Raw genomic sequence first — 14841 nt, 5'->3', positions numbered from 1 at the left:
TATTCTCTCTCGGCCGAATTTAAACGCCTGATGCTGAGCATGGCAACTATTAGACCCCCGAGAACTTTGTACAAAGAAAAATCCCTACAGCGGCCACATTCATTCATATATGTAAGTTCTTACTCATGAATTACAGTAATTCGAAACAGAGTTAATATATTATTTATAAATAAAGTCTTACGGGTGATCACTAATCACATAGAAAGATCGCAGATTTCCCACGTCAGAATATGTAGTTTATATATTTAACACGCTAAAGCAATAAACAGCATATTCCGAAATGATATAGTGTTGAAAGTTGTGTAATCAAGATGTATGTACAAAATTTCTTGTTATAATTTTATCAGTCGTTATTATAATCCCGTTGGTTCATTTTGGTTTACAAATAAAACTTTGAATAATTTCGAGGGAAAAATTGTTCCTGGGCCGGGTATCGAACCCGGGACCTTTGGTTAAACGTACCAATGCTCTACCAACTGAGCTACCCGGGAACTCTACCCGGCACCGATCCAATTTTCCTTCTATATCCACAGACCTCAAAGTGGGCTGACAACCAACAAGCAACCAACATTGAGTGCACACTAACTCTGTGTGACTTAAATTGTGGTTTTCTGTTAACGAACAGGTATAGCTCCCTGTGAAGTTGGTTTGAATAATTTCGAGGGAAAAATTGTTCCGGGGCCGGGTATCGAATCCGGGACCTTTGGTTAAACGTACCAACGCTCTACCAACGGAGCTACCCGGGAACTCTACCCGACACCGATCCAATTTTTCCTCTATATCCACAGACCTCAAAGTGGGCTGACAACCATCAAGCAATCAACATTGAGTGCACACTAACTCCGTGTGACTTAAATTGTGGTTTTCTGTTAACGAACAGTGACTTATATTATGCAAATTAAGCTTTCAGCTTTCTAAGGGCGAAACTTATTAGTCGTCTTCAGAATCTATAAATGTAATCGCTATTATTTCAGATTACTACATGCTTGCACATACCATTTTACAATAGTGAGTGTGATTTCTAGTTCTTGTATGTAGTCTGTTTCTTCCATGACATAACAAAGTGTACCAGATGTTCTTTTAATTGCCTACCACTGTTCATGGGAAAGTTTTCGTATTCCCAATCAACATTGAGACATGTCGTCTTGCACGTAGTAGGGACTTCATATCTGACGATCTACTTATGGGTAAATTGATAATTGATAAGATAAAAATAAGGAAGTTAGTGTCATTATTATCTTTGATTTTATAATATATATTTTTTTCATTTCTTAGAGATCTCACTTATCCGAAATCACAGGAATGGATGTGTTTCTGAAGAAAGATTTCTTGCAGTACACAGGAAGGTAAATATTAAGTACAGTATTTAGCATTTATTACTACATACAATACAAAATAATACTTACAAAATAAATACACAATCGTTAGGGCAAACTCATGTTTGGGGACGGTTCCTATAAATAACTATTTTGTACTAAGTGGAGCATAACAAAGATTCAATAAAATTACAAAACCAATACAGTTATTACAAAACCGGGATAATTACGAAGATAAAAATAGAGAATCAAGTCAAGAACAGAATATAAGTTAGAATTAATAAATAATATTATATTGAAAATAAGAAAAAAGGAAAAAAAGGACATTTGCTTAATATTTTTCTTAAAATTTTTAAACTCATAATAATCTAGATCAGGATTTATGATCAAAAATAGTTTATAACCTTGGCCCGTAACTCTGGTTATGATTTATTCGAGTGGTTGAGCAACATTTAGGTTCAGCTAAAGGACACGACGCATTTCTTCTGGTAGGATAAACATGTTGTTCTTCTTTATATTTCAGATGATTTTTATGATCATATTTTAATAACATACATTTATATATTTGTTCAATTTGGAAAGCACTAAGATCGGAATACATCAAAATGGTTAGATAATCAATTGACTTGGTTAAGCAAATTTTAATTATCCGTTTTTGAGGAAATATGGGCAGAAAAAGTGTAAACTTTGTTGCTCCCAACATTAATTAAATTTAAAATTCAAATACTGGAAACATTTGTTTATATTTCAGTTTTTAGAAACTGACTTGTTATTAAATTATTTTGTTTCGCATCTTCTCCCAAGGAAGAAAATAAAATTTTAACGATTCTGAAAAAGAAAACTATATGTATATATAGTTTTTGAAAATGTAAACCTTGAACTATATTTTATAACTGATCTCAATACAACACATCTATATTATGCGACTTAAAGTAATGAATTATTATTTATATCTTACGTTCATATTATTTTTATTTCTCTATATTAGACTTCTGTCTTAATAAATACAGCAGAACCCCGCTACTCCGAACTAATTGGGACCGGAGGTTGTTCGGATTATCGAAATTTCGGAGTAAGTGGGGGTTAGGAATGAAAGTAGGAAACCACGCCTTATCCTCTCCCATCGCTTTGTTCAGTTTCGAGTTTTATGAAGCGTTGGCGGTACATTGCCACTTCGTTAAGATTATCTGTTCTTCGTCAGAAAAGCTGACAGGTTATCATAGTAGTATAGAATAGAAACAATGACTAATTCATTCACTATATGATTAAGTAAGTTGTAAATTGTACACTTAAGTTTCTAAATACTGTAGCATTCAATTCAGTTTCAGATCAATTATTCTTTTTTTTTCTTCATCTTCTCTCTCTCTCTCTCTCTCTCTCTCTCTCTCTCTCTCTCTCTCTCTGGCATGTTCGGACTATTCTGAATTTCGGATTAGCGGGGTTCGTACTAATGCGTTACATAAACGAGATTAGAGTAAACCTTGAGAGTGATATATAAGTTCTCGATTGGTAAATTTAATGCAATACAAGAAATATAATCTAAATTTAAGGCAGTACTTTGTATAAATCATATCAAGATACATTTATCTACACTTTTGAGAGTTTCTCACTTATTTTTAAGTTCATGTGCAATCTTACATTGCAGTTTCAAGGAAAGAGGAGCTAGGTATGCCCTTGTGATGTTACCAGAGGAGCAGAAGAAGAAAGGAGTTATCTCTGCTTCCCTTGGCAACCACGCTCTAGCCCTATCGTATCACGGGCACAAGCTTAGAATCCCGGTGACAGTAGTGATGCCTATTGTGGCGCCCATCATGAAAATTCAAGCATGTCGGCAACATGGAGCTAACGTGGTTGTTGAGGGAAAGGACATGGGTGAGGCGAAGAGGATAGCAATGCGTCTGTCCAAGGAGCGGAATCTTACATATGTCAATGGGTATGTAATAATGAAATTCGTGTTACTTGCAGTTATATGATACTTAATCCTTAATCATAGATCTTATAGACTTTATTTATTTATTTTATTTATTTATTTCATCAATCATTGTTCACGTCATGGCGGATTAGATGTATTCCAGTTCTTAATCCGCCATCACTCTCTATACAAATATAACAAAAAAGTAATACATTTGAACTTATAAGTATCCTCTGTTTACAATAATAATAATAATAATAATAATAATAATAATAATAATAATAATAATAATAATGATAATAATAATGATAAAAGTAATAATAATAATCAACTAATAAGTATACCTCTTTTATTTAAAACTCCTACTCTTTTAAGAATTATTCTATTACTTCATTGACTACTCTTCGTAGTTTCTTATCGTGTGAAGCTGTAGTCGGGTGGTCTAGTGATAGGAAGAGATATTTCTTTTATATCAAATACGGTATACTGTAGCTTCATCTAAGATATTTCTCCGTTTCTTAAGGTATTCGAACCCAAGCGGTCGAGAGCGGCGAAGCGTATAATAGGTGTTTTGTTCTCACAGACTGGCAGGCGGCAAGTACTTTAAGCCTAAGTGTGTGGGCACTCAACCCGAAGACGCGCGCAAGGCTGTTGAACTCTAGCGCAGCATAGGCTCCCGAAGCGTGGGTTTTCCATTCATTTTTTATAGGCTACTATAGCGTTTATTTGTAGAAATTTTTTATCCACCCAACTGTTTCTCAAATCATTCGTTGCCTGACACTTTAACGCAATATGCTATAGACTTCATACATAAGAGCCACGATAGAAAATGAAGAGTCCACTGCAAGAATGATGGATGTCACTTTCTTGTCGAAAATGAACCAAGACTATCAATGCATAGCTTAAGACATATAGAATGTACATAGAGAGTTATATGGCATTAACACTAATAGTCATTGTCCAGTAATGATCGGAAAATCACAGTTACGCTTTGAGCACTAAGCATTTCAAACTTTCAATCGCTTGTCCTGAAAAATGTATTCCAAATGACATCCATCATTCTTGCAGTGGACTCTTCAAATAAAAACTGTCCACACCTGTGGAGTAACGGCTAGCGCGCCTGGCCGCGAAACCAGGTGGCCCGGGTTCGATTCCCGGTCGGGGAAAGTTACCTGGTTGAGGTTTTTCCGTGGTTTTCCCTCAACCAATATGAGCAAATGCTGGGTAACTTTCGGTGCTGGACCCCGGACTCATTTCACCGTCATTATCACCTTCATATCATTCAGACACTAAATAGCCAGAGATGTTGATACAGTGTCGTAAAATAACCTACTAAAAATAAAATAAAAACTTCCTTATGAAAATTAAATGTCTCGTTAAAATTTCTCTATTTATGCGTGCATTCGAAATAAATATTTATTAAAAACAAGTCGTGCCATGGAAATCCAGATACCAGAATTCCTTAATAGTGTTTTTACATTTCAGTGTGCTTTCTTATTGCGTAGATATGATCATCCACACATAATGGCGGGGCAGGGGACGTTGGGACTGGAGGTAGCCGAGCAAGTCAGCAATGTGGATGCGATTATTGTGCCTGTTGGTGGCGGAGGTCTCATTGCAGGAGTGGCACTTGCTATTAAAACTCTTTACCCCAAAACCACTGTGATAGTAAGTACCATACGTTACTGTAAAGTATTTCATCATCACCATCATCGTCATTACTATCATTATCACTTACAGGTACCTCAGAAGCTAGAAGGAAGTAAGTCCAAAATCTGCATTTTGAGATATGATGAGATGAATGTACCACTTTGCACATAGCTTTGTCACTTACTTTCTCTGAATATCGAAAAACTTACGCAACTATCCATTCCTTCAATTCGGGAGTAGGCCTACTGTCCTACCGGGTTGTTATGTCGCATCCTGCATCTCCCACTCGTTTGTGCTGACTCCTCCGTATTTCTATTCTTTCATAATAACTGTTTTCTCTTCTCATCATTATTAGAATTCGTATATCATGAATTTTAGCCATTTTTAACTTAATTTTTATAGTTAACAATAAATATATACGTTTTCCTTAATATTCAGAGTGATTTCGGCGTTTCTTCATTGTTACGATGATTTTTTTAATTAACAAGACCTGTATGTCTACAAAATATAGTGAATTGAAAGTATTAATTGAGTAATTTATACTATAATTTTTGAAGACATGTTTTATAATATAAAGAGACAATTTTTAAGTATTTTATGTCATTCTTATTTAGTTCAGTGTCTGTTGAAGGGAACCATTAAAGGCTTATTACATAGAATTTTTGGATAATGTAGCCTAAATTTTTATATATCCAAGTAGAAGCTTAATGTTGAATTTACCTTACACATCAGGTCAGAAGAAAACATAGTCCTTTGGGCCACTCAAAATTTAAATCTAAATAATTTATAAAGATGGTCTTTTGAGAGCTGTGATTTCACAAGACATGCTGCAGACATCTGTTAATGAAACAAGGGAGAGTTGGCCTCTAATTTTGCCTTCTTTACGAGCCGGGAGTGTACAGCGCGGAACGTCTACTTTAACTTTTCTTCTGAAATGAATCTTTCCTCAGCTTTTAACCGGCGGATCCACTTGCAACCATGGTAACAATCAGATTGTAAAAATGACTTGGGACATTACAACTGATATTATAATCAACCAACTGTGTTTTCTGATCTGATGAAGAAAGTAAATAAATCTTTGGAACCTACAGGGTGTTAGGAATACGAGTGCAAATATTTTAGAGATAATCGGGTATAGTACATTATGTAAAACATTTCTCTATCTTCGAAATTATTTTTATATAAAAAATACCATGTTTTGAGGTTAGTTAATACTTATGAAATTCTTTGTGGTGTAACAGGTAATCAAATAATTTAACGTGTGTTCAAATACAATTCACGAAAGAATTAAAATAAATTCACGTTTAAAAATTGTTATTGAATTAAAAGGAACATACGAAATAAAATAATCTCTCAACTGTTAACAAAAGTTAATATTTTCTTAACTAGTGTAGAATTTTTTTAGCAACGTTGTGTCACATTACGAAGGAAACAACATTACGTTGCGGTTCACGATCCTCGGCCCGAGGACGAAGAGATCGAGTCTTCGAACCTATTTTGGAATTCCACAACTTGGAAATCGTAGGCGATAGACAATTCACGCAGATTACCACGACTGCAGATTCTCTTCCGTACATTAAATGAATTCTGTATCTGCTAATTCAGCATCAGTGAATCCTTACATCACGTTAAGTGAGCTTCCTACAAGGTTAATGACCCTTAACTGACTTGTGTTTATGCTGGAATACATGTGATCGAAAGACGTGCGTGTAGTCTAAACTGACAGGCGTTTCCTAGTACGATCATTTGTAAAATATGAGACCGTAAAATACTTGACACACTTATGGAAAAATTATTAGATCAAGGGAAAAAATGAATATGCCGTTGTTTTTAAAAGCGTTTTTCTTAAACAAATATCAAAATATTTTCATGTATATCCCTAACACGCTGTAGCCTATATACAACAATAAAAATTAAAAGATAGCTTCTGTCTAAAGTCTGTTCGCGAACTCTTTTTGCTAGGGAGTTGAGTCAGAACGTTGCGCCAGCTTCTCAAGAGCTCTTCATGAAGGAAAGCCGGTGTACACACCCATTGAGTCAACATTAGCAGACGGCCTGGCTGTACCAATGGTTGGTTACAATGCATTTGCTACAGCTGCTCCACTCATCGATAAAATGGTAAGGTATAAGTTAATAAATGTTACATTTTAGTATAATATGACAATTCTATCATCATATTTGAACTAATGCATTTCAGAATCTAAAATATTAATGGAGGTATTTTATATAATAAAGGTCTGAGAAATGGTAACATAATTATAGTATGGTTTCTTTTACGTCAATAACCTGCTCGGCGAAGGTTGGAGAGTATAGCCTACATCGAACCATTTGGGCTGTTCTTGAACCTCCAGTCTCTAAACCTCTTCCAAGGACGCGAGATGGCGCATATATTTAAACTTTTTCTCTCCCAACTTTCCCTCTCGCCATTATCTGTCAATGATAAACGTGAAAAAATGTTCACAAAAAAATATATATGTATATGAAGTGCATTTTTCGCAGGTTGTGGTGAAGGAAGAGTGGATTGCAATTGCAATTCTGAGGTTGGTTGAACTGGAAAAATGTGTAGTGGAGGGAGCAGGTGCCGCTGGATTGGCTGCAATTCTAGCAGGACATTTGGATGAACTTAAAGGAAAAAGGTGAGTGTAGGAAAAATGAAAATAAGAATTTATGATTGTACACTGGGTAATAATGCACTTTTGGAGCTGTAACATATTTGACCTTGTTTAGGGTGGTGATACCACTGTGTGGTGGTAATATTGACACAACGATTCTGGGACGATGTCTGGATAGAGGATTGGCTTGTGACGGTCGCCTTCTCAAGTTTTCAGTCACTGTGAGTGACAGACCAGGAGGAATTGCAGAATTGTGTCGACTTATGGCTTCCATCGGCGTTTCAATCAAGGACATCATGCATGAGCGAGCTTGGATTCAGTCAGACATTTTCAGTGTTAAGGTAATTTATACCTTGTATACAGTAGGAATATTACGTATTTTCGTATTACGACTCCTTTACTGCCTCTCAAATTTCTCACAAATATGAAGAACAGAGGAAGTGTTTGTTGATGAAGAAAATTAACTTTGAAATGTTCACGTCTTGATACAGGGAAAAAAATGCTTTTCATTATAGTTATTGTCTGTATATCCATCTCTTTATTGACCTTACTCGTAAACTACTGGACGGATTTTATTCAATATCTACCTGTTAATTCATTTGCGAGATAGATAAGCCTAACCTAAAGACGGCGATACATCACGTCGAAACTAGTAGTACAAGTCATTAATATAATTTTCACTCCAAAACTAATAGTCGTCTCATAAGTAATGTCGATTCTTTAAGTTTGGTGTTTTGTAAAATTTTAATGATTTTCTTCAGTTTGGAAACTCAATTTACAGGATGCGATGGTTATTATTGCGTGTTGTGAGCATGTGACAGAAGTCAATTGCTAATACAAAAAATATGAAATGTAGGTGATAATGTTTGATACTAGATTTCTTCTAAAGCCCTAGTGGAAAAATGATTACAAAGCTGCTGCCGCAGCTCGAAGAATATATGAAGTCGAAGGTGAAGGTGTCGTCAGTGAGCGCTTAGCACAACGATGGCTCCAGTGTTTCAATAATGGAGAAGGCGACAATGAAAATTTACAATGTCCAAAGAAATCTAGGATATGGAATGACAATACACGCAGAGTTTTGGAAGAAAATCCACAAAAAATGTATTCATAGGCTGTCAGAAGAACTCGGTTCTTTAAAAGATAAAATGCATTGCCAAATTACGACGCTTATAAAATCATACAGAAGTTTTAGATCTGTGCCTCATGAATTGATACCTGAACAGCTCAATGTAAAGTGGATATTTTCACTTTATAAATTGCTAATCCCACAGATGACAGATGGAAACAGATGTGAACTTCTTGATATCGCCGCAAGCAAGGCTATTTTTATCGATGGCTAAGAAGTGATACCTTGTATCTACATTAGTTTAACTACATTATTTAGATTAACTATGTTATGATTATGTTCACAAAATTGGACAGTTAACTAATTTTTGTCCTCTTATAGAAGATCTTGTAAAACGGAAATATATATAAAAAATTTGTCTGTTTTGAGAAAAATCAATTTTTAAGACAATTTTCTGATTCACCTCCAAATTCACAGATATGAGGTATCATTTCTTAGCAATCGAATGTTTATTTTACTTTATTAATATCGATTTTGAAATGCGAATTCTTTTTAATTTGTAAATTAATGCTTTGTATACACGTTAAATTATTTGGGTATCAGTAAGATACAACTACAATGCCCTTCATAGCAAACCTAGACTAAAGACTACACCCACAATCTGGACCTCCACGTAACTAGCCAGACGTTCATAGGATAAACAAATCGGTTGGTTGAACGAATCTAAAAACGTAGTTTCTTTTCATGTCTAAAAAAGTATCGAACTTCGAAGATTGAAAAATGTTAACATAGGCCTAATGTAGCTCAGTATATTGCCCCCGATTACCTTTAAAAATACTTGAGTGTTTACCCTTTATATCCGTGTGTCATTCATTAACACAGTTTATTTTCTCACGGATAGGTACTGTTATTAGATTTAATAAATTGTTTTCTTTTCTTGTTATTGAATATCAGTTTTGTCAATTAATATGTACATATTGCAGGTCAAAGTTGTATGTGAGACACGGGACATCGAACATTCTAACATTCTAAAGGACATGCTGTACACACATTACAAGAAAGTTATTTTTGGAGAAATCCCGAGTCCAGCTTTATTGGGTGGTGAAGAAGCGACAAACTCAGAGGATGTTTGAGTATTTAAGTTGCATTTACATATACAGTATGTAATAGCATTATGTTATTCGTGTAAGTTTTCTTAATGTTTTACTTAATAAATACGATGTATTTTACTTTTATTAGTAGTTTTATTATATCTCGTTTCTATGTCTAGTTAACTACTTACAATATTTTCATAGTAATCATGTTCCAAAATACTTTGTTCCATTTTTAGCCATTAATTAGTGAACAGTTTACGTTTGCAAAGAGGCATTCCTGTATTTACTATTACCATTAAGTAAACTGAATGCCGAATTTTATTGGAGTTGTCATACAGACATTTGTCTCTGTCGATGATTTTGCAGTTAATATTTTTCATTGATTCTGATGTTTACAGGTTCAAATTCAACCGAGGAGATAAAAGTTCTTAGCACGGTTTCCTTTGAAGGAGAAGCAAAGCTGTGGCAGAATGGGCCCATACGTGGCCTAAAATATTTTAACAATTTAATGAACAGTCATTATAACCAAAAGCATGAAATAATTATAATGTTTAGTCAGCAGTCCGAAGATTGGTTGGAACCTCATAAGTGATAAGACTTAAATAAGGTGTTTGAACTTAATTTAAATAGGCCACAATTTTCGAAATTAAACTGCGTGGGAACTAATTTGTATGCAACTAAAATAATCGATCATTTACTTCCACTTCATATCGATTCTTACGCCTCTTCTGTAACGATGAAATGACAATAATTACATAATGACAGGTAGACTAGTAATACTTCAAAGAATCACGGCTGTGATTTATTTAACATTCTTAAACGCTGTTGATCTGCATTCAGTAGCGGTTAGTGTAAGAAATCAGATGTGAGCTGCACTACTTAAAAAAAAACAAACAAACAAAGGAGTAAAAGCAAGCAAACAAATATACAGAATATAATAAATATATACTTATTCATTGCCGAAAAATTAAACCCTAATACTTACTGTATTCTTTCGGAAACGTCTGTCGTTTCTGTAGCACTAAAGCTACAAACTCGGCCTTCTTTATTTCTTTTGATATAGCCTCTTGACAGAGTTATAGTATAGAGTCCTATAGTTCATTTTGAATAGAGTTTGAGACCTCTTAAAAACTCGATTACTTTCTACATTTTTTCAGTGCACTATCTATACTAGAAATAAAATTTACTAATTCCAAGAAAACGCCACTTATCACTCAAAGCAAGTTCAAAGGCACCGCAAAATTTTGTACAATTAATAATTCTAAACAGAACATACCTGTTTCTCCCCACCTGTTGGTTATTTTCCACCTTCTCATTATGATAAGGTCCACTTAATAATATCGCAATGTTGACAGCACTGAGATTCAAAACATTATTGAGGTATTTTTTTCTGCGTGTTTTAAAATTAATATAATTAAGATGTGCAAGATCAGTCACATTCCTTTTACTTTAAGCATCACTGTTTCCAAAAAGTAAGGAAAACAAAAAAAGCATTCCGAACTTCATATCCGCACACCCAACTGTTTTCATATATCTTTATCTTTTCTCCACCTACATGGTTTAACAGGTTTCCTCGGCCACCGGCTTAGCTCAGTCGCTGAGGCGCTTGCCTGCCGATCCGGAGCTGCGCTCGGATGTGGGTTCGATTCCCACTTGAACTGATTACTTGGTTGGATTTTTCCGAGTTTTTCCCCAACCGTAAGGAAAATGTCAGGTAATATATGGCGAATTCTCGGCTTCGTCTCACCAAATACCATCTCGCTATCACCAATCCAATGGATGCTAAATAAACCGAATAGTTAATACAGCGTCGTTAAATAACCAATTAAAACAAGCACGCTTCTCACTATGTTCGCCATGTATCAAGCACAACGTAAGGTGAAATTTAACACGCGCATGAACTTCACACCTCAGAGTTTCGCAACTCCATTTCCTGTATAGAACGACGAAATTCTCAGCTTTTGTACTGGAAAGTTGCAGCCATGATGTCATAGTTTCCCCGCGCATGCCTGCAGAGTATTTTAAAGCTGTGTCTTAACCCGTCATCTACCAGCCTCCATCATTTCAGCTCGTATACTACTATACTACAGCTTGTAGGACGCTCAACTAAAGGACGAATTTAACGAAGCCCTTCCAGCTGTGCCAATTTTTTGATCGGTTATTTAATGGCGCTGTATCAACTGAGACGTTATGTAGCGTTGGTAGAATTGACGATAGTCAAATGGTATTTTTGCGAGATAATATCCAGGATTCGCCTTATAGTACCAAAGAAGATAATCAGCCCAAGCAGCATTGGAATTCGGGTCCAGTTTGTTACCCCGAGCTACGTCGGTGGCAGCTGTGCTAATGAAAGTAGCGTTGCGTTGACAACGGATTCCTTTAGCTTTCCACTCGCTAATATTAGGTCATTTTTATGCATCTGTTTTCTGTCATGTGTCGTACTACGACAAATTATCGTCCGTTCTGAAGGAACATTGGAATAAATTGTTCCTCTTATGCACGTCGTGCACAATGAAGTGTCGCTCCGTTTCGAAGACCCAGTCGTGCTATCCTTCACAAAGCAGAAAGACACACGACTCAGATGAACAATGACAGAAATTGCGCCTTTTATGAATACGTTCTGTGTCGCGCCAATTCAGTAGTGAGTTCAGGTGTCCAGCGTGAACTATAAGAGTCCACACCTGTGGAGTAACGGTTAGCGCGTCTGGCCGCGAAACCAGGTGGCCCGGGTTCGATTCCCGGTCGGGGCAAGTTGAGATTTTTTCCGGGGTTTTCCCTCAACCCAATATGAGCAAATGCTGGGTAACTTTCGGTGCTGGAGCCCTGATTCATTTCACCGGCATTATCACCTACATCTCATTCAGACGCTAAATAACCTAAGCTGTTGATAAAGCGTCGTAAAATAACCTACTATAATAAAAAAAAACTATAAGACGCAATAAGGCAAAAGGCGCAATTTCTGTCATTGCTCATCTGAGTCGTGTGTCTTTCTGCTTTGTGAAGGATAGCACGACTGGGTCTTCGAAACGGCGCGACACTTTATTGTGCACGACGTGCATAAGAGGAATAATTTATTCCAAAAATCTGGAGATTTTTCTCCCAGGAATTTAATCTATACGAGGCTATTTATTGATGTGTCTATCACGTGATAGACATATAATAAGCTCCAAAACTGACTTACTATACTCTGATGAGTCACTAGTGCGTTTGCAAAGTTAATTACTATTTTGTCTATAAAGCGACATTCCGAAATAAATTAATTCCAACTCATAACAAATATTTCACTATGGTTCACTGTATATCGAACGTATCTCTTACTATTTTAATGTTGTAGAACTCGCGATTATAAATCAAACAAGTGGTCGCACACTCACTAGCTGCTGTCGATGCCGAGTTATTACTGAAAGGGGCCGCAAATTCGACGCCCTCATGTCCGTAGTGGGGGGAGGTGGCGTCATTGGACATGATCATACAAGTTACATTGGTCCGCTGTTCAACTACCCTACTAATAAAATTACCATTCGGCTATGATTCGTAGTGTTGTTACAGTAAACATTTGGAATTCTGCCATTTTTTCTTTCACCACAGATCTTGGAAAGGGTGCTCATAGCCAACTTGGTGCGGGAAATTCGTATTCTACGTCGAAACTAGACTTGTGAATTATATATTTCTTTTAAATATAGAATTGGAAATTGAAAATTACAAGATGTAGTATCATAATATCATTATCAGCTTTCCAACATATTTTGCCTTGCCTTCTGCTGAGTAAATTGATTAATGCTTGTGCATAAATCCATTTTCTCCAAAATGTTGCCTTCTATGGAGATGATAGCTGGTGAGTTGAGACGATTCTCAGTCATGTTTGTACACAGATAATTTTTTACTTTTCGCATCCATGAGAAGGCGCGTTCCGTTAAGCAGTCGGACGCTGGAGTACACAAGAACATTCGAAGAGCAATGTTAACGTTCGGGAAAATCGACTGTAGTCGATGTTGAGAATACTAATACTTACAAGTAAAATTACCCGCAAGTTACATAAATTATCTCGAAGTTTTTTTTTTTTAAGAAAACGTTGATAAGATCCTTCGAAGCTCTGTTAAAAAAATGCTTTTCCTCCAGACTGATATTCCAAATTGCATGCTGTATGCTAGCAAAAAGGTTAAAAGGACTTCAGTTAATACGCGCTTCGTAGAATCTTTTCTTCAACAGTGTAATATCTGTCTATCGTTAATCAGAGCAGATAATCCGCATGTTAACAAGATACAGATGTTGAACTGAAATCGTCGTGTGATTCCTTCTACCTTTCTTTTCCCGAAAATTTTACTGAAGATACAATTCGAAATTTTCGAGAAGAATGTGATGTCGTGAATATAAATCATGGAAGACCCTTTCAGAACGGGGAAAAGTTGTTGAGATGTAACAGCCGCCAACAGTTGGATTGCTAACAAGAAAGGGTTCTCGACTAGTGAATGGATATCTAGCCTGAAAATGACAGAAAATTTAGCAGCTGTTCGTTCCGTTCCCGGCAGATCACTTGACGGTACCCGTTGCAGGCATGGCTGCCCGGAGAATGAAACTTTAGCACACGTCTTGGGATTCTGTGAACAGGGATTGCTCTTGAGGAACTCTAGACATCATCTTATAAGATCCAAAAGTGCTGCCGCATTAAGAAATAAGGGCCGGAGAGTAGAAGAAGAAATCTGTCTAGCTGAAAATGGGTCAACGAGACGAGTAGATATTTTAGCGTACAATGCTGACACGAAACAGGACCCCACGACACGTTTTGAAGTAGGATGTCATCAGACAGCCGAGGTCCACCATGAGAAGAAGTCGATCTATGAGCCTAAGTCATCTACTTCAAGCTGAAATATTCGGCTTGCTCATAGGTACTCGAGGGATTATACCAGCGTTTTTCGAAGAGTTTCGACGGAAATTTGCTCTGCCAACATCTTTGAGGGGTGACATTGTGATAACAGTGTTTAAAATATCCTGTCAAATTCTAATTAACCACATGGTGGCACATTAATGCAATTGTAATTTCTCATGTTCTTTTTTTTTGTTTCTTTTTTATTATTCATTACCTATGTCTACATATGTACATATTTTTTTAGTGTATACTTAGTCCGTAAGGTTTACCCTCAATGGTGAGCAGTTTGTAAATAAAAAAAATAAAATTATACTAAAATTCTCA

General features: G+C 36.1%; 1 protein-coding gene across 3 annotated transcripts in view; it reads left to right on the top strand.

Moving 5' to 3' along the window:
* LOC138714870 (L-threonine ammonia-lyase-like) overlaps positions 1-14841 on the top strand; it is a 49732-nt gene extending 34891 nt beyond the window's left edge. For 2 of the 3 annotated variants that reach the window (XR_011336099.1, XR_011336100.1), the window contains 8 exons: positions 1276-1346; positions 2962-3249; positions 4734-4896; positions 6841-6996; positions 7378-7514; positions 7606-7831; positions 9540-9741; positions 10049-14841. Coding sequence is in view for 1 of the 3 variants with exons in the window: in XM_069847090.1 (XP_069703191.1) it covers positions 1276-1346; positions 2962-3249; positions 4734-4896; positions 6841-6996; positions 7378-7514; positions 7606-7831; positions 9540-9689 (1191 nt within the window). In the remaining 2 variants the exon portion in view is untranslated. Of the gene's footprint in view, positions 1-1275; positions 1347-2961; positions 3250-4733; positions 4897-6840; positions 6997-7377; positions 7515-7605; positions 7832-9539; positions 9792-10048 lie in introns of those variants that run through there. The other variant, XM_069847090.1, reaches the window with a different exon arrangement.

This window comes from Periplaneta americana, chromosome 15, assembly GCF_040183065.1.
Source record: "Periplaneta americana isolate PAMFEO1 chromosome 15, P.americana_PAMFEO1_priV1, whole genome shotgun sequence".
NCBI classification, from domain to species: Eukaryota; Metazoa; Arthropoda; class Insecta; order Blattodea; family Blattidae; genus Periplaneta; species Periplaneta americana.
This window is presented reverse-complemented; position numbering and strand designations above follow the sequence as displayed.